A 19,647-nucleotide genomic window follows, 5' to 3' on the forward strand; every position below is an offset into this window, starting at 1 on the left:
GGGTACAATGTTAGCTGAGGGTTTTTCATATATTTGCCCTTTATCTTGTTGAGGCAATTTCCTTTGATTTCTGTCTTTTGAAGTGTTTTTATCAAGAAGGGATGCTGGATTTTGTTTAATACCTTTTCTGTGTCGATCAAGATGATCATGTGGTTTTTCCCTTTTGATACATAGATGTGGTTTTATTATATTAATTGATTTTCTTGTGTTGAATCACCCTTCCATATCTAGAATATTATGACCAATTACAGACTTGGTTATGGTGTACAATTCTTTTAATGTGCTGTTGGATTCAATTTGCTAGTATTTTTTTGAGGATTTTTGCATCTATTTTCATTAGAGAGATTGGGCTGTAGTTTTCTTTTCTTGTATCTTTAGCAGACTTTGGATTAGGGTGATGTTGGCTTTATAGAATGAGTCAGGTGGTGTTCCCTCTTCAATTTTTTGGAAGAGTTTGAGGAGGATTGGTACTAACTATTTTTGCTCCCAAACAGGAAATGGAAAGTCCAGGGGAGAGAAAAAAAATAGCTACTATTTCTTTAAGAATCTTCTGCCTCTTTTCCCTGAGGGAAGTTGGAAAAATGGCCACCCTCAAAGCCAGCCCCTAAGTCAACTAAAGGAGCTGATCCAAAGCAGTCGTCAGTGATCAGACCACACTCCCCTGGATTTTGGAGGACTAGCTCCTTATAGCCCATCCTTGCCCCTGCAAGCTGCACCAGGAGCCCAGGCTGCAGTCCCCACTGCTGCCTGCCAGGTGGCTGGGGGATGGGGGAAGGTAGCCACTGCACAGAGGGAGAAATTCACTGATACTTAATGCACTTGCCTTCATTTACCTGTCTCTTTGTCCAGCTCTTCCCTGGATGCTGCACACTAGACTCCAGAGTTCCAAAATAGTTGATTCAGACAGTTTCTGCCAGTTCAATGGCTGTTTGGGTGGAGGGACTGGTTTCTAGAGCTTCCTACTACACCATCTTCCACACTCCTCCTCCCCACCCAACATCTTTTTTCTGCTTTAGTTAGCCAGAGTCGGTGTTGGTTGCTTTAATGAAGAACCTGAATAACACAGATTTAAATTAAAAAAAAAAAAAAAAAAAATCAATTCTATGGGCCCCTCTGTGATAGAGATTTACCTTATCTATTTAGACACACACTAGACACAGAGAAAGGGTGAATGATATTTGGTCTACAATATAATCCAACTAATTCTAGACAATACAGGGAATTCTCAAATAATACTGTGCTATAGAATGAAAATCCCTTATACTCATTTTAAAAATTATTCCAGATATACAGATTTAAAAAATTATCTTTATTTGTTTTTTTTTTCCAATTATAAAAATATGTAACCCTTGAAAAGGGGGGGGGGCAAAAATGAATGAAGGAGAAAAGACAGGTCTTCTGGACTTGAGCTGAGGTTAGGCTTGGAGTATGTCTGTGGAGCTCACTCCTTGGTCCTAAGGGTCAGCAGTTCATGAGGCTCTGAGATGCTCTGGGGATGGTTCATTCTGAGTTGCTTCTTGGCTACGGGAATCCAAGTTGCAAATTCCTGAAGGCATCATTTAAACCATCCAGTTTCTGGAGTGTTGAGAGAGAAAGGGAGAATTTAGGAAGCACAGACTGGGGAGAAACTGTGCAAGGGGGAAGGGAGGGAGAGGTGAAGATGAAAACACAGGGGCAGGAAAAGACCTGGGGCAAGGAGGGCCAGGTAAGGCCTGGAGGAAAACAGAGAGGTGACAAGACAGTGTGCAGTGAGACCAGAGAAAGGCTGTGCATATGGGGAGTGGGAGGAGGCCACGGGGGGGAAGCAAGAGTGAGGAGGGACAGAGAGAGGGGTGCTGAAGCAGGGAGAGTCTAATAGGGTTGGGATGTGGTGGGGAGTGGGCACGAGGGCCAGGGGCCTGCAGCAGGGTCAGCTCCTGACCGTCAGGATCCTGCCGAGCCGTCTGTTTATGCTCTCATTCAGTAGACCCAGAGTCTTCCAAGGCTGGAAGGGCTTTCCCTGGTGGTCAGCAAAGTTTCTCCAGCAGTTGGCAAAGTCTGAGGTGAAGGAGAAGAAGGGGGTCGGGCCCTAGGGGCACTGGGCTGCAAGCCCACACCCCATACTGGGTCCACCTTCTCCTTCTTTTCCCCTCCCATCTCACCCTCCCTCTGGGCCTTATGTTCTTCCCAGACATTTCCCTTCCAGGTGGAATGAGATCCTGGGCTGCAGTTGGGTCCCCATCCTTCCTGCCCAGCCCCACCCCCTACCCCCCAGTGGCTTCTGCCTCCTGGAACTGTCACCTGTCCCCTGTCCTCCCGCAGCTCTCCGGGCCGGGCACTGCAGCTCGGCTCTCGCCTTCCTACCTTGGGAGCTCATGACAGTGACCGAGATGCGGGGTTTCTGCAGCAGCCACAGTGCCCTCTGGAAGTCCGGTTTCCAGTGGAAGTACAGGCGGGAGGTGCAGAGCTGCAAGCTCAGGTGGGGGTTGTCCCCGATGAAGGCCTCCAGCTCCTCGGCGCAGTTGAAGCAGGGGCTCCAAGTGACGTAGCAGGTGATTTGGCAGCTCTGGTTTCGGTCCAGTTTCTGTTCCATTGACTTGATCTTGTTAATAAGGCGAATTTCTGCATGGTGACCTTTCTGGGGAGGGTCCCAGGGAGAGAGAAGGAAAGATGAGGCCGTGTGACCGAAGGTGGAGGGGGTGATGAGGGGCTTGTGGTCAGGAGGGAGCCTGAAGATGCTTCAACCTGGGGATCCTGAGGAGCAGGTCAGCGGGGGGAGGAGAAGGGCAGGACAGGCGAGCGACGTGGCTCAGTCCCAGGACTAACTGCAGGCATCAGGCATCACCGCAGTGATGGCCACACGGTAGCCTTAGAACAAGTGGGCCCCGGGGTACAGGGGACAGCGACTTCGGTGTCAGAGGACCTCGGATGAGCTCAACTCTTATTGGAAACTCAACCTTGAGTAAGGGGGAAATGGGGAGGGGAATGGAGGCTGTGGGGGTGCCATTAGCTGGGCAGCATCTGGGTGCCAGGCAGAGTGTCACTCGTGTCACTGAAGCCAGACAGCCCCGTGAGGAATGCATTTTTGCAAGGCTTAGCTCTGCTCAAGGCCACAGAGTTGGTACCCTTCTGAGCCTCAGTTTCCTCGTCTGGTAATAAGCACCCCCAAAACGTCAGGGCTCACCTCCAGCAGAGGAGCTGGCAGAGAGAATGGGGTTTGGAGGGGGTCAGGGGGAGGAGCCAGCATTCACAGAGGACAGTACCAGAGGCAGGTAGGGGGGGCACCAGACCCAATTCGCCCACCAGGTTCTGTTCCACGGGACCCTCTGGAGGGGGTCAGATCTGGCGGAGGCTGGAGGAGCACCAGCCACCCTTCCTTTGTGGCTCCCAGACGCGTCTCCCACTGCAGCCCCCTCATCCTTATACACCACAAAATCAGACTGTTCAAGGTTCCCCCGACAAGCCCCCACTCACACCTCACATGCTCCTTGGCCATTTCTTCCTTCCCCACCTTTCTTAAGTGGAGCCTCTGCTGGAAAGCCCTTCCCTACCTTATCATTTGGCTTTACCTCCGAGGCCACCCCCTCCAGGAGGGCTCTCCTGACTGCACTGTGGGAGGGATGTCTGCCTCTGCCCCATGGTGTCCTTCAGTCTCAGCACCCACAGCGTTATGTTGAAATGCTCCACTTAGGCATATTTCTCACTCCTTGAGTGTGGACGCCATCTTGAATTTATTTCCAGGCGTCCCACAACTGGCTCAAGCCAGGGCTTGGCGCAGAAGGTATTTATTGGGCTGGCCCTTGGGAGAACACCCATCGGCTCATGGGGTGCCAGAGGGGCTGAGGGTGGGTGAAAAGGTGGTATGTGAGGGGCATGGAAAATAACTAAGGGAGCAACCCGCTGCAGGACACATGACACGTGAAAACCAGAACTGGACCTTTACGAGGGCTGTGTCCCAAGTTCTCCTTTCTGGGATATTACTGTTAATTCTTCGATTTTTTTTTTTTTAAAAAGGCAAGTTAGGCTCCAACTCTGAAGTTGGTGCTAGAGCTGGTGCTGGAGCTGGCTCCAGCGCAGGCTGCCGGGGTGGGGGACATGGGCAAGGATGATTGTCCACCTCTCCTCTGGGCCTCTTAAGCCCTGCAGACCTGGGGGTGCCAGAACCTCTGGTGTCGCCAGACCCCCATGCCTGCAGAGGACGTCATTCTGGGTCTGTAGTTCTCAAGGCCGTTCAAGTGCTAGAGCACCTGGAAGTGACAATGGCCCTCATGGGATGTCATGCAATCTATTCATTCATTCACTCGCTTGCTCATAGCACTGGGGACACAATCGTGACATGTTGGGGGGGGGGAGCAGGCATTGGGCAGCCGCTCTCACCAAGGCAGTACTGCACCGTGGCAAGTGCTTCCATGAAAGCCGGGAGCTGGGACGTGGGACTTACAGGGAGTCAGGGTGGCTCCCCTGAAGCTGCAACCGAGCTGACAGCCAAAGGGGGGAACTTCTCAAAGAAGGGCAGAAAGAGACAGCTCTGCCTGAGGCCCGGGGATGGGAAAGGATACTTCCAGCTAGGTTGGATGGGGAGCCCCCTCCCCTAGACAATCACATGGCCCTCCTTGGCTCTCCTTGGAGAGTTCTAGGGATACCAGACCAACTCAAACCCAGCCAGGCCACCTGCTGCCCTCAGGGGGAGATAAAATGGCAGTGGAGGAACTTCTAGGCCAGTGCTGCACTGTCCCTGCAAATGGGATGGGTCTAGCTCTCCTTGCCCTGCCCCCAGACTGCCCTTTGGCACCTTGTTTTGCAAGTAGCCTCTGTCAATTGAGCCATCGTGCCACTGCAGCTGGTAGCACACGTAGGTCCGTCTCCGCCGGTACGGCTTTGGGGCCTTGTGACAGTTGTTAAATTGATAGTAGAATACGTCTTCTTTTAGCAGGGACATTGGGTTTCTGTGCAACATGAAGGAGAAAATGAAATATGACCGAGGTTTCTGTTACCTCCTGAATCCAACACTTTGGTCAGCTTGGGCCCCTGGGGAAGGAGGAAGGAGGTGCTGGCAAGGGTGGCAGGGGGAGGGCAAGTTCTTCTACCTTGTGCCCTGCTTCATACCCACCCACATCTCAGGCCACTTTGCAGGCAGGATGTCCCTAACCTTGTCTCCTTCCAGCTAGGTTGGATGGGGAGCCCCCTCCCCTAGACACTCACATGGCCCTCCTTGGCTCAGACCCTCTCCTCTCTGCCGCTCACCCACCTTTGTCCTGACCCCTAAGCTCCTTTGTCCAGCTGCTGGCTGGACACGCCCTCCTGGGTGCACAGATACTGAAACCATTCCCCTTTGGGAGCAGGGGATGGAAACTGTTGTTTCCTCTAACTCCATGCTTTTTGCTTAGGCATGTGTGTAATAAATTTTGTCTACACAAAGAGCCCACAGGCAGTTGAACAAGAAACACTGCTGTCACCAAGGGAGTGTCGAGGCGGAGTTTTGGCTGAAGGGCTCGATAGCTTTTTGTCCCCCTAACTGCGATTCCACTCTTTAGGGTATTCAGTTTGGGGTCTTGATTTTTGGCCCCCATTTAATATTGCATTGCAAAGTGACCTGGCCTCTGTGGTCACACAGGACCCTGGACTCCTTTTGATAAATATCGTTGGCTTCCCAGAGATAGGATTAAGCAGCTAGAACTTGGAGCCTTCTACCTCCTTGGGCACATCCTGCAGAAAGCCAGCCAGCCTGGGTCTGGCCCCACAGAGACACCTGATGATGCAGACAAAACAGACCTAGCAGCTGCCTGGGAAGCTTGGTGAAGTCCCAGCTCTCTGTCCTTGAGGGTGCTCTGACAGCAGCTCACACAGACACTCCAGGCAAGGCAAATGTGGTTTGGTGGACCACTGAGTCAGGTTCAGGTAACCGCGAACCCCCGGAATCTGTGTCCGGACAAGGAAAGCAAGCGGAGTGTGCTGTTCCTCCAGGCACAGAGCGTGGGAGCCACAGATTTCCTTCCCTGTTTGTGCAAGGCCAGAGAGGCCTCCACCGTATTTCTAGCCAACTCATCAAAACACCACTAACTCCCTCAATGAAAAACCATATCTGACACCTGTTGTACTAAGGCACAAAGCCAATGATTTCATCCATGAAATACTATTACCGACATCCATTGTGCTAATCGGTAAAACGTCTGGTGGATTTGGACATAGATCACGGAAGAGCTGGTAAGTACCATCTCCAGACTGATGGCCTGCCAGCAACCCAGCCTGAGCGCGTACTCCTGAATAGGACAACTGGCTGCCTCAGGGTGGGGGTCAAAACTGAAATACCTACTTCTAGCACATTTAGGGAGACCATCTCGTCCAGGTTAGCCTGGGATTTTCCTGGCTTTAGCACTGAAAGTCCCATATCCTGGAAAACCCTGCAGCCTTGGGCAAACCGGGATACTCTAGGCTGAAATAATTTAACTGATAGACAATAACTTAATGGCACAAACGTAGAACTTTGACCTTGAGGAGCTAAAATTGTACGTATGAAGGCCAATTTTCATTCCACACTGGTTAGTGTCTTCATGGGAAACCATGTATCTTTTTGCCTTAGATAGGAATTTTTGTCCTCCACAGAGCAGAAATAAGAAAATTCTTTACCAAATTGTGCAGATTTTTAAAATAAAATATATGAATATGCTCTGCTGACTACAGCAATCGTGTCAATCTTCCTTCAACCTGAAATCTACAATTGAGTGTGAACAAAGAGCTGGAAGAAGATTAGCTGTGCCTCTGACATATGGCCAAGGTCATAGAGATTGGGTCTAGAGAAGCCACAGGGGGGGCATCTGCTGGGTCAGGTGGGAGGTGCTGTGATAGGAGCTGGAAAGGAGCCCAGAGAAGGAGAAAGCCAAGGACCGGAGCTGCTGGGAGGAGGAGGCAGGAGATGGAGACTGAAACAGAGAGGGGGTGAAGCTGCAGCCTCTCTGGCTTGTCCTAGCCCTGGCTCCATCTCCACTTCCCTCTCACCAGGCTGCCCTTGGCCTTAGGAGAACCCCTATGTCCTCCCAGGACAGTCTGAGAGAGGGCCACCCTCTCCCTGCCATGGGCACCCTGGAGTTGGCCAGGCTCTGGGGTGGACTTGCTTCTCTGGGCCCAGACCCCCCTTCTCTCAGGCCTCTGGCCTGACAGAGTGGGCTCTGGGCAGCAGGACGCCACCAAATGCCAGAGAGGGGATGGAGGGCTCTGCTGTGCAGGGGGCCAACCCTGGGCAAAGAGAGCAGGACAGAGGCCCCTGGAGGGTGGGGCAGGCTGGGCCCTCTCCACACCACCCCCTGCTTTGCACCTCATTATCCTTCGATATCCTGACAGGACTTCGGGCATGATGGAAAATGAGAGCCGGGGGTCAGGGCTCTGGGTTTTCATCTCTGGACCTCTGGAGAAGACAGGCCTTGAGCAGATCCTGTGCCACAACCTCTACTCCAGTCCCACAACAGCATCGAAAGGGGAGGTTCATTATCCTGACATCTCAGATGAAGTCACCAGCACAGAGAGGCTCAGACACTCACTCGAGGTCACACAGCAAACAAATGGCAGAGCCAGAATGCAGCCAGGTCCTTGTGACTGAGTGCCCCACCTCCAAGCTGTGCTGCCTCCCAGCCCCTTCCTGTTCAATGAAAAGGAGTGAGGAGGTGGCACGAAGGGAGCAGGGTCTACCAGGCCGGTACTGTGGGGGTCTCTGGATTTGAGAACCAGGACATCAAGTGTGTATCCTGAAAGCTGTCTGCTTGCCTTCTCATCTGTCAAACAAGGGCTGCCAGGCAAAGAGCATCTTGAGAAAGTTGCATCCTACGGGAGGAAGGACTTAGAACAGGTCACCTCAGATTCTAGATTTCACACTAATATCACTCCCAAATGAACCTTTCCCGACCGTTGCCATCCAGCTCCCCTACGCTCCACGCACTCTGTCTTGCCCTGCAGGCCCTGGGATGGATGCTGCAGCCGAGAAGCAGAGTGGCAGCCTAGGGGCTCCGTGAGAAGGGTGCCCCTCCAATCCCCAACCCCGTCCTAATATCCTGAGGCCACAGTCGATGGCAGGTCCCAGAATGAGCTCCCTGCCAGCAAGAGCGTTGGGATCTACACACTGAGGCATTTGTCAAGGTTGGTGCTGCCTGACTAGCGGAGAAATGAGGGAAAGCTAAGGCTGCAATCTCTGCTGGCCCTTCCTACGGCTGAGGACCACTGAATCCCTGTGAGCAGGGATTGCACACGGGCGCCATCTGAGGCAGGGGGAAGGAGGGAAGTGGGCCGCGAGCCGGAACCGCGATTGCCTTTGAGGAGATGCCGTCGGGGTCTCCACGCATCTCGAAGACTGGCCTTTGGCCTTGTCCATTTTCTCGAGTGGGAAGAGCCATTTTGACCTGGCCATCTTGACTCATCCACTACGATGACAGAGACAGTTAAGTAATGTGTCACCCAAAAACCTATGGCCCTTCGTTGCCTCCTTCCTTGAAAACGGGACAGACGCTCAGAGGCAGCTGAGGAGAATGCCTGGAGTCTACCCTTGGCAACCGCCAAGCAGCAGTGGGTTTGGGGAGAAAGCGTGATGCAACAGGCCACGGCCCCCCTGATTAATCCTCCACCAAGACCTGACGGAGGAAGAGCAGGCACCCCAGCTGGGACCCAAGATGTTCTCCGGCACGATTTTACAGATTTGTTCCCTTCCTGTTTCTCCTTCTGCGTCTGTCTGCCCAGAATCACACCCAATTAGGCTGACTCTTGCTTCCTCTCATTGCTGCATCACTAAGGTTTGGTGTCCCAGGACACCCCGTCTGGTACCTCCCCTGAGCCCGAGTCTAGTTGGCTTCCTCCCAACCATGTGTGCACCCTGGTTTGCTTCTGTGGTCAAAGAACCAGAGTCCCTTCCCGTGGGACCTTCCTGTCTGCTTCCTGGCTGCCCTTCTGCTTTTTGGAAAAGGTCCGATTACCTCAGGCCTTGTTTTAGCCTATCTTATTTTTTCCTAAAAACTTATTTAAATGTACACTTAACCATTAAATCGGGCTACCCCAGCCCCAACCCCCATTCTCCACCCCCATCCCTAAGCCATTGCCCAGCACAGTGCTTTGTCTCTGGGAGCGACTGAAAATGGGATAAGGGGAGAGCAGAAGTGAGCGCTGGGGTGGAAATGATGGATGGGTGAGAGATGGGGTGGAGCTCAGGGTGCAGGAAGGTTCTGGAATGGAAGGAGGGCGTGTCAGGATCAGGTGGGGAATAATCTGGGGGACAAACCCACAAAACAAGGCCCCATGCACTTGCCGCACCTGCTCATCTAAGAATGTGCTGTCATTTCAACAGGAGCCTCACTCTGAAAACTCAAGGCTGCCTTGGAGAATGTTTTCCAAATCTTCTGATTTCCACACGGATACATATTCATGCCCTTTACTTTCCGTTTAGTGACAGGATTGGGTTATTAGGTGAGCTAGGAGGAAGCAGTGGGGGGGGGGCTCTGTAAGACCTTGGGGGTGGAGATCTTTGGAGGTGGAGGGAGGACGTGGAGAGGAAGAAAGGAGGAAGAAAGGAGAGGGGCACGGAGGGAGATGGAGGGGTGAAGAGGGTCTGGTGTGGAGAGACCCTGGGGGGTCCAGGAAGGGAGGCAGGCCAAAGAGAGGTGGAGGGGTGCACAGTCAGGGAGGATGTGAGGAGGGGGAGCAGGAAATGAGAGGGGAGAGGGGACAGAGCAGGGGGAAGCCCCTCACCTCAGAATTTCCTTTAGCCTTTTGTGCAGGCGCTGAGACTCATTTTCATCCTGCTCGTCCCACTGGTCAAATTCCTTTTTTCCTTTATCCACAAAGTTTTCCCAACAGTTTTTGAAACCTGAGATGAAAGAGAAGAGAAAACAGTCAGCCCTCAGGTAGATCTTCTCCCCGGACCCTTCCCAGGCCCCCTCCTCAAGGCCTGGGGGCCCCACTTCCAGTCTTATCTAGGATCTGAGTCCTCCCGGGGGCTCCCCTCCCTCAGGCACCGTCTCTGTGGGCCTCCCGGACAGCCCCCTCCTCGTCAGGGCCCCTCCCCCAGCCTTTCCCCCTGCCCCTCCCCCTTTTCCCTGCCCTCGGCCCCAAGGGCGCTTCTCACCTTCCCTGGACATGATGTGGAGCTGGGCGCCGGCCGCTGACAGCAGGCGAAGCCCCTCCTGGTTTTCTGGAACTTGGTCATAGTAGATGCGGGCGGCTAAGAGGCTCAGGCTCACCTGGGGGTTCTGCTTCAGGAACTGGGCCACCAGGCTCGCGCACTTGGAGCAGGGGCTCCAGGATATGTACCAGGTGATCTCGTAGCACTTACCGGAGGGCATCTGGTGGAACCAATACAGGAAGTGCTCTTCTGCGTGGAGGGCATCCTCGGGACAAGAGATACAGGAACAGGGTGGGGGGCGTTCTAACCCGGGAGCAGGCAGCGCCGCAGGGGGTGAGCGGAGTGGGAGGAGGGCGGGGACAAGAGACCCAGGGCATCTTATTTCTTGATTTGTCCCTTCTTCCCTGCTCCCCTTCCTTTATTTATTCATTCCTTCTCCCATTCAATGACTTATCCATTTATTCTACCTTACATTCTCATTCATTCATTCATTCATTCAACAAGCATCTGAGCAGGTGCTCTGGGCAAGGCCCTGCCCCACTGTTGGGGAAAGCGACAGACCTCTGCTGTCCCTTGTGTTTGGGGGGGTGGGGAGCACTAGCCAATGCAGCGACGGAGCACAGGAAATGGGGCTCGTCTGAACTGATGGGTGCGGTAAGTGTAAAATCCACACGTCATTAGTAGAAAGAAAAGAAGGTAAACTATCTCAGATAGAATTTTTATGTGAAATTATGTTTTGCAGTCATAATATTTCACATAAACTGGATTAAGAGAAAAATATTTTTAAAAATCAATTTCCCCTCTTTTTACTTTCTAAACCATGGGTGCTAAAAAATCGAAACAGACGATGCTCAGGACGTTTCTATTGGCTAACGCTGCCGGGGAGCAACCCCGCCGGCCGGCAGCGGGCCCCGCCCCAGGCGCGCTCGGCACCCTCCCGGGCCCGGGCTGCGGCTGCGCTTTTGGCAGGACCCGCCACAGTGGTCGCCGCCGGCGGCTGCAGACCGGTGGGCGGGGCTCTAAGAGCTGCTGATCCGAGCTGCGGCCGCGATCTTCCGGAGGGGCCCACACGCTCCGGGCTGGCTGCGGAGCGCGCGGGGTTCACCCTTGCCGGGCAACCGGCGGTGGCAGGAGGACAGCAGGGCTGTGGTGGGAGCGGAGCCCACCAGTTGAGCGGTTCCTAGGCTAGATAGGGGGCTGGGTGGGCAAGAGGCCCCCATTTTGTAAATCTGCACTTTTCTTGATAACTGCTAGATGCAAAGCTCAATGACAAGATTTGGGGGACCAACCACTCCAGACTCTTATGGCGGTAGTGTCTCTGAACAAGACCATTTGTGATAAGTCAAACACCCTCTTTTATCAGATAGGCAGGGACCCCAAGGGCCAAGGACTTAAGAAAATGTTGTGGGAAGAAAAATGTACAATCAAGCAACTGCCACCCTGCATTTTGCTTATGGTTGCTATTGTTTTCTGCATTCTCAACTGGTTTAGCACCTGCCTGCTTTGTGACTGTGAGTCTGGTTGATACCTTGCATTGGAAGACTCTACTCCTGTGACGGTCTTTGCTTTCCACTCGGGAACATAGGTAGGTATTCGTCTGTTCATGGGTGTATCTGCTACAAAAGTGGGTGTTGAATTCCTCCACAGTTAACAGCTTCATTGGGTTTCTGTGGGCAAAAGGGAGAAAACTGAAAATGCAGAGAACACTCTCCCAGCACTTCCTTCAGGCTGTTGTCTACTGGGCATGGCTCCCTGGAGCCATGTGGGTTCTGCGCCTTCCCCTTGAGGCAGGTTAGAATTAGAGTGATGCTAGTTCATGAGCAAAGGGTAAATTCAGAGAAAGATATCTAAGGAAGAGGGCAGTAAACAATCCCTGGCAGCAATAAACAACCAGGGAAGCAGGAAGGAGTTATCTAAGATCAAGCCTGAAGGAGTTATCTAAGATCAAGCCTCAGCAGAGCAGGAAAAGGGGAAAACAATAAAATAACTAGTAAAATAGTTAATAAAGATTACAAAAGAACAGAAAAACTATAAAAACAAACCCTTCCCACAGTATTACGTGCCTCTTGCCTCCTTCCTCCTGCAGGAGTGTCCGCACATTCTTCTCATGTGGGTACTAAATAAACAGTCGACCTGCTTGCTTAATCTGTGCTGTGCCCTTGAATTCTTTTTCGCCAAGAAGCCCAAATCCAGCAACACCCTCACCCCCCTCTCCTCACCCCCCACCCACCCACCCAGGCAAAATTTCTTGCTGGGGAGAGAGGAAGGAAAGGGGTGACCTCACCCACCTTGGGGCTCAAGCTCTGTGGCCTTCCAAAGGACCCCCCTTCCACCCACCAGGTTTCCTGTCCACCCATCCCCCAACCTATTAGAAAAATATTTAAAAAAAATAAGAATTCCTCTGCTGCAAAATGCTGACTTTCATCATTTCAATTCCAGTCTTTCAGCCTTTTCACCTATCATGCTTTTTTGTTTCTTATTCCCACAGAGGCGACTCTTCCAAGTGCTTTATCGGTATGAGCCCATTGAATCCTCCCCAAACCCTAAGGGAGCCATTTCCATTTTGTAGACGAGGAAGAGGTACAGTGGTGGAGGCACCTGCCCACGTCACAGAACCAGTAAGTGGTGGCGCCGGGTCCCCTGTCCCAGGCAAGTGGTTGACCTCGCGGAAATACACAGTTATGGATATGGCTTTTTTCCCACTTAATTCTAAAATCTGAGCATTTCTCTTTATCATGGTTACACTCTTCCATTTTAATGTATAGTTATCAAACGTGGAGAGTGAGCTAATATCTATAGTGGATATTTTAGAACTTGCTGCATTTACTTTTCTGCTCTCAGTTGCTGATATCCAGTCATGGCAGGAGGATTTATCTCCTTGCCTAGGCGAACTCTCCCCTCCTCTCCTCCCTCTGCCAGGACGTTGGGTTTATAACCATGTAAATATCATAGAAAAGCGACCCAAGTGCTTTAAACAAAATTCACCGATTGCTTCAGTCATCCTTTGGTCAAATTCCGAGCGTTATCAGCACAGGAGTTTCCCGCAGACCCAGACAGTGGAGACACAGAGGGCAGGGAGCGGACGGCCCGGCCGGGAGCCTTTCAGACCCAGGCTTCGCAAGGAAGGAAAAACAGGGCTGGGTGGGGCCGCCGAGGCGGGCAGTTTCGAGAGAGAAGCGGGAGGAGCAGGCGGCAGGGGGCGGAGGGCCGAGGCTCAGCAGCGGTCGCCCGGCCGGCTCCACGGGCGCAGACCCTGAGGCCGACACAGGAGCAGGAGGTACCTGGACCCTGGAGCCTGGCTGCTGCCTTCTGGGCCTGTCCCGGGCCTGCCCCTTGGCATTGGACGCTCCGGCTCCGTTTCCCTCTCTCAAGGCGAGTGGCGGCTCCACCCCCTTCCTGATGGCGGCCCCCCGGGTGGGAGGACCCTGCCTCGGCTTCCTCTCTTCAGTCTCAGATTTCACCTTCTCTTGGGACTTCCTGCTCAGCAGAGGCGCTCTCTGGTGGTCCCATTGGGCCGCAGGACCCAACCGGATGGCGAAGGGAAAGAGAAAGTAATTGTTGCCGGAGAGAGGAAGGCGGGCGCTGGGTGAAGAGAGCAGGACGGAGGCCCCGGGCCCTCCCTCTCCACACACCCCAGCACAGGGCTGTGGCCGGATCAAGGGAGGGGATGGGCTCTGGGGGTGATGTAGAGCGAGGACCCCAGGCGGGACCTCTGCGCTTCCCCCACCCACGCTGGGTGGGAATCCTGTGCTCCGTCCTCAGTGCCCGCGTCCAGCCTCCCGGCTGCCGGTCAGTGTCCCCGACGGTGCTGATGAGGACACAGGCTCAGAGACGGCCCGGGGCTTCTCCAGGGCAGAGCTGGAGTTAGGTTCTAACTACCTCTGTCTGTTGCCTAAAACCGGGCTCTCTCCAAGAGATCAGCCCCTCCCTTTCTCACCACGAAGCTGGAGAACAGACAGATGTCTCCAGAGGAAGGGGCTTGCTGCCCACCCAAGCCTCTCAAGGGTTGTGGACTGAACCAAGGAAATGTGAAACACACACATGCACACACATACACACATGCATCACACACGCAGAATCCATGATCTAAGTCCATCTAAGACTAAAACCCAGAACATTTGGAAGAATGGATGTACAGTTATCCTTCAAATGTCCTCCCAACTCTGATGTCCTGCAACAGACTTTGTTCCAGTTGGATTAGTTGTGCTCTCTCCGGAGGCCCTGGCCCTTCTGGTCGTGGCTCCAACGTGGAGCCCCGCTTGGAGGTTGAGGTGTAGGTATTGGCGTGTACAACAGCGCCCCCGCCTGGAAGAGGGCTGTCTGCACCACGTGGACCAATGGAGGGGGGTTTAATTGGGCAGGTGAATTTTCTGTTGCCATCCAAAACGATTGGATAAAGGGTAACAATGCCAGCGGAATATAACATACCTCCACTGACCAGAAACAGTTGCTTCTTTGAAGAAAATATAATTGTGGGCCTCGAAGAAGAAGGTACCACCCCAAACCCAGCTCTAAGATGGCAGAAGTTGAGAAAGCAGCTTTAATCTGAGCTCTGCCAGGTCCTGTGTGACCTTGGGCAATTTCTTTAATGCTTCTGGGCATCTGATATTCCTCAACTATAAATGGAAATAATGATAGCAGCCTCACAGGTTTATTGGCAAGATGAAATATGATAATTTATATAACAAATTTAGCACAGGGCTTGTAATGTTAAAAGAACTGAAAAAATGATGGTTAACTATCATTAGTCATGCTGTGTTTTATTTTTATTCATTTGAGTGAGCCAACCCACAAATCCCCCAGACCTGCCAAAGTGATATCCCCATTTATATTTACCTATTTATTACTTTTTGCTTAGTTATTCCTATTTTATAACTCTCTTTCTTTCTTTTAATTGCCCATTTATATCCTTTGCCCACTTTTCTATTGGCAGGATCCCCTAGCCCAGTACTGAATTGGAGTTTTAGTAGCCACCATTTTTTTTCTTGTTTTTTTCCTTGTGGCAGACTTCTGCTAGAAACCTTTATCACATTAAGAAGACTTCTAAGAGTTTTTTTTTTTTTTTTTAAATATTAATTGCACATGGTGTTGAAATATAGCAAATGCTTTCTACTTTTTATCATTGGGATGATCCTCTAGTTTTTCTTCTTGAACCTGTTACAGTTGCAATGTCACTCTATTTGACATACAGTAGTGGGTTTGGGTTCAGAGTGGCTATCAAACTCAAAGACACATGTTTATTTGGTGTTTTAGTTTTCCTGGCTGCCAAAGTAAATACCATGCAATGGACTGGCTTAAACATTGGGAATTTATTAGCTCATGGTTCTAAGGCCAGGAAAAAGTCCAAATCAAGGCATCATCAAGGCAATGCTTTCCCCCCAAAGACTGGCGTTCTGGGGCTGGCTGCCTGCGATCCTTGGTCCTGGCCTGTGCACGCGGCAGCCTCTCCTGGCCTCTCCCTTCCCTTCCAGTTTCTGTTGATACCAACTTCTGGCTGCTTCCTCTGTGGTTTTCTCTTCAGGACTCCAGTAATGGGATAAGAGTCATCCTGACTGAGGTGGGCCCTGCCTTAACTGAAGTGACCTCATCCAAAGGTCCTACTTACACTGGGTTCACACCCGCAGGAATGGATGGAGTTTAAGAACATGTTTTTTGGGGGTTGATGTAGCTCCAAAACACCACGCTTGGCTTTAAGAAAGGAAACAGGACCCATAGTACGAAGTGCAGAGTGGGGCGGAGCTCTCACTCCTATGTGCAGCCTCTGAGGCCTCGGGCCACTCACCCCGGGGTGGGCCTGGTGGGGAAGCCGATGGGTGTGCTCCCGCCCCCAGCCCAGGGAGCCGCTGTCTCTTGGGGCCCTTCCAGTCAGGGAGACCCTCGGAGAGTCCAGGACCACTCCGTTCTCCTGGGCTGCTACTCCTTTTCAGTTGCAGTTACTTACCAGGTTTTTTTTAAAAAATATGTTCTGTTTTTGTCCCTTTTTGGTGTCAGGGTTGTGTAATGATTTGGGAAGCTCTCCATCATTTTCTTTTCTCTGGACTAGTTTCTGTGCATTGACGATTTGGAAGAACTTCCCAGGAAAATCCCCTAGACCCGATGTTAGGTGAAGCGTTTATTACCTTTTCAATTTCGTCATTGATTATTGCGCCTATTGAGTAATTTGCTCCATTTTGAATCTGTTTTGGTAATTCTGACTTTCCTAGAATATTTACCTAAATGTAATGTAATGCACAGGGGACTTCCCTAGTTGCTCTGGAATGGATGGTGGGAATCGAAGCTGTGGTCAAAGAGGCATTAAGTCCCTCGCCTTCTCTTCAAAGCTCCAAGTGGTTGAGGGTAAGTCAGACACACCACAGGAAGGTTTATTACAAGGCCTTGTTAAGGGGTCTTAACCCTGGCCAGGAGATCCCAGCATCAGTATCACCAGGACTTGAGGCGGCTTCAGAGATGTAGGGCAGAAACAGCTTTCCCATGTCAGAGAAATACATAGTGGGGGAGCCCTTCCCCCTGGCCCCAGGGTCCTTTCTAAGATGTCATCTTTGAGGGATGCCACAGAGAGGAAAACAACAGCATTCATTGTGGAGTCTTCCTTGCAGAAGTGGGGACAGCCAAGAGAAAGGGATAATTGTCCCTTTCGCCCTCCCTCCTCCCTGCCCCAACCTGTGCAGGGACTCAGCTCTCCCACGACAGGGCCTCCTGTTGAAGCCCGGGTAGGCTGGGAAGGGAGGAGGAGGATGGTGGTGAGTGGCATATGGATGGAAGTGTTAAATTAAGCTGGTATTTTAGACCCCAAAGTGACCGGGAAATTAGGAAATCTTCCCAGGGTGTTCTTAAGGGATGGAGAAGGGAATTGCCGTGGAACATGAAGACAGTGAATGGAAAGCGAGATCACTCCGTATTTGAACCCCACTGATTTCCCACTGTCCAACGAATTGGCAGGGTCCAGGTTTATTTGTATTTGGTTTTCAGATATTCTCTTCTAATTTTTAAAACCACCATATATCTTATTTCCCTTTTCTCACTGCTAATATTGTTTGCTGGTATCTTCTTTCTTGTTTGTAAGAAGTCCCAAGTGTCTTTTTATTATTCAAAGAAACAGTTTCTGGTTCTGTTGATCAACTGCACTTTTGGTTTTATCTTCTTTTTCATAAACTTCTCCTTTTATCTTTTTAAACACCATCCTCCTACTTTCTCTGAATTAACCCTGTTGTTTTCTCTTTCCCCTTGAGCTCGCACTAGAAACTTCCAGGAATGAAGGCAGGTCTGGTGTCATAAACCCAGGAAATGAACTTTCCAGACTGATTTTTTTAAAAATCAGGATGTGCTCTAGAAAAGGAGAAGCCAGGCCTTCTGGAACGGGAGCGGCCGGAGCCTGGCACTCAACCTGTGTCGCTGTGGGAGGGTCTGTCCAGCCCCAGGCCGAGCTGTTTGGGAAGACATTTTGCAGATGTGTGGGGCTCCCAGGAGAGCAGCCTGAGCATGGAGATGGCAGGGACAGGGGCAGACACAGGAGAACCTGGGCCTGCAAGGGCATGGAGCCACTTGACGGCTGCTCACCCCCACGCACAATGCTTCTCTCTCCTCCTCTGCCTCTGACGTTTCCCTCCCTCACTCTCAGCAGGGCTCCTCCTCCTCCTCACAACCCCCACTCAGGCCGGACCCTCCGTCCCCCCACTTCCAGGGCCTTCCCTCTGGGATCTGGTCCCATCTCCGGCCTTGGCTCTCACCTCCTTGCTACCTGCACAGGCTGCTTCAGAGGGAGTTCTCGGACTCCAGCCTCCCGGGACTGGACCCTGTGCTGTCTTCCTCCCGCTCCAGCCCATTACTCAGTAAGCCCAGCTACCCCTTACTTTGGAGAGTCTCTCGGGAAAACAATCTGTCTTTTCTAGGTCAAAACTGGGCACTGTGGGTCCTTAGGCGTCTCACTACATGAGCTGACATTAGATCTTTACAAAAGTCCTGTATATTCTATTATTGTTTATTTTTATCAATTTAAAGTGTACAATTCAGTGGTATAACACAAAGTTGTGCAGCCCTCACAACTACCTAATTCTAGAATATTTTCAATAACACTATCTACTTTCTGACTTTATGGATCTGCCTAATCTGGGCATTCTGCATAAATGGAATAATGCAATATGGGGCCTTCTGTGGATGGCTTCTTTCACTTTAGTATGATGTTTTACAAGGTTGATCTACATCGTAACGAATACCAGTACTCCATTCCTTTTTTATGACTGAATAATATTCCATTCCATGGAGGTACCACGTTTTGTTTATCCACTCACCAGTGGATGGACATCTGGGTTGTTTCCCCTTTTTGACTGCTGTGAATAATGCGTGCTGCTGGGATCACTTGTGTACACATTTTTGGGTGAACATATGTTTCAATTCTCTTGATAGATGCCTAGGAACTGCTAAACTGTTTTCCACAGCAGCTGCACTTCCCATCCACCAGCAGCGTAGGAGAGTTCTGCTTTCTCTATGTTCCCTACAGCACTTGTTATAATCTGTCTTTTTTGAGTATAACCAGCCTCATTTGGTTTTGATTTTCATTTCCCTGATGACCAAGGCTGTTGAGCACCTTCTCATGTGCTTATGGGCTTTAAAAATATCTTCTTTGAAGAAATATCTATTCAAATCCTTTGCCTGTTTGTTAATGTTTAAGAGGTCTTTATATATTCTGGATACACCTATCTTTTCAGATACATGATATGCAAATGTTTTCTTCTATTCTGTGAGTTGTCTTTCATTTTCTTCACAATGGCCTTTGAAACACAAAAGTTTTTAATTTTGATGAAGTCCAGTTATCTGTTTTTTCTTTTGTTGCTCATGCTTTTGGTGTCATCTCTAAAAATCCATTGCCGAATACAAGGTCTTGAAGATTTACTTCTATACTGTCTTCTAAGTTTATGGTTTTAGCTCTTATATGTAGGTCACTGATCCATTTTAAGTTTGTTCTTTTGCATATGGATTTCCAGTTCTCCCAGTACCATTTGTGAAAAGACTGTTCTTTCTCCATTGAATTGACTTGGCACCTTGTTGAATATCAAATGGACATAGATGTGTGGATTTAACCCTGGATTCTCAATTCTATTCCATTGATCTATATGTCTATTCTTACGCCAGTGCCACAGTGTTTTAATTACTGTAGCTTTGTAATAAGTTTTGAAATTAGGGAGAGTGAGTCCTCTGATTTTGTTCTTCTTTTTCAAGATTTTTTTGCCTTTTCAGGGCCCCTTGCGATTCCGTAAGAATTTGAGGATGGGTTTTTCCATTTTTACAAAATAGGCTGTTTGAATTTTTATAGGCATTGCCTTGACTCTGTAGATTGCTTTGGGTAATATTGACATCCTAACAATATTAAGTTTTCCAATCCATGAAGATAGGATGTCTTCCCATTTATTTAGGTCTTTAACTCCCTTCAGCAGTGTTTTGTAGTTTTCAGTGTCTAACTCTTTAACCTCCTTGGTTAAATCTATTCCTAGACATTTATTCAGTTGGATGCTATTGTAAATGGGATGATGTTCTTAACATCCTTTACAGATTGTTCATTACTAGTGTATTGAAAT

The 19,647-nt window shown here is 50.5% G+C and overlaps 1 protein-coding gene across 2 annotated transcripts; it reads right to left on the bottom strand.

Moving 5' to 3' along the window:
- Positions 1–1,288: 1,288 nt before the first annotated feature.
- On the bottom strand, positions 1,289–13,615 carry LOC119541522 (DNA dC->dU-editing enzyme APOBEC-3H-like). 2 transcript variants are annotated; one of them, XM_037845631.1, is made up of 8 exons: positions 13,357–13,615; positions 11,604–11,742; positions 10,079–10,340; positions 9,703–9,820; positions 4,772–4,925; positions 2,344–2,617; positions 1,922–2,037; positions 1,289–1,575 (listed from the first exon to the last, which is right to left on the bottom strand). In XM_037845631.1, the coding sequence occupies exons 1-8, from the start codon at positions 13,413–13,415 to the stop codon at positions 1,522–1,524; spliced, it is 1,176 nt and encodes a 391-aa protein (XP_037701559.1). In that variant the 5' UTR covers positions 13,416–13,615; the 3' UTR covers positions 1,289–1,521. The 2 variants fall into 2 exon arrangements, with proteins under 2 accessions (XP_037701559.1, XP_037701560.1); XM_037845632.1 differs by having other exon boundaries at positions 13,061–13,428.
- Positions 13,616–19,647: the final 6,032 nt, after the last annotated feature.

The sequence above is a fragment of the Choloepus didactylus genome, chromosome 8 (genome assembly GCF_015220235.1).
Source record: "Choloepus didactylus isolate mChoDid1 chromosome 8, mChoDid1.pri, whole genome shotgun sequence".
NCBI classification, from domain to species: domain Eukaryota; kingdom Metazoa; phylum Chordata; class Mammalia; order Pilosa; family Megalonychidae; genus Choloepus; species Choloepus didactylus.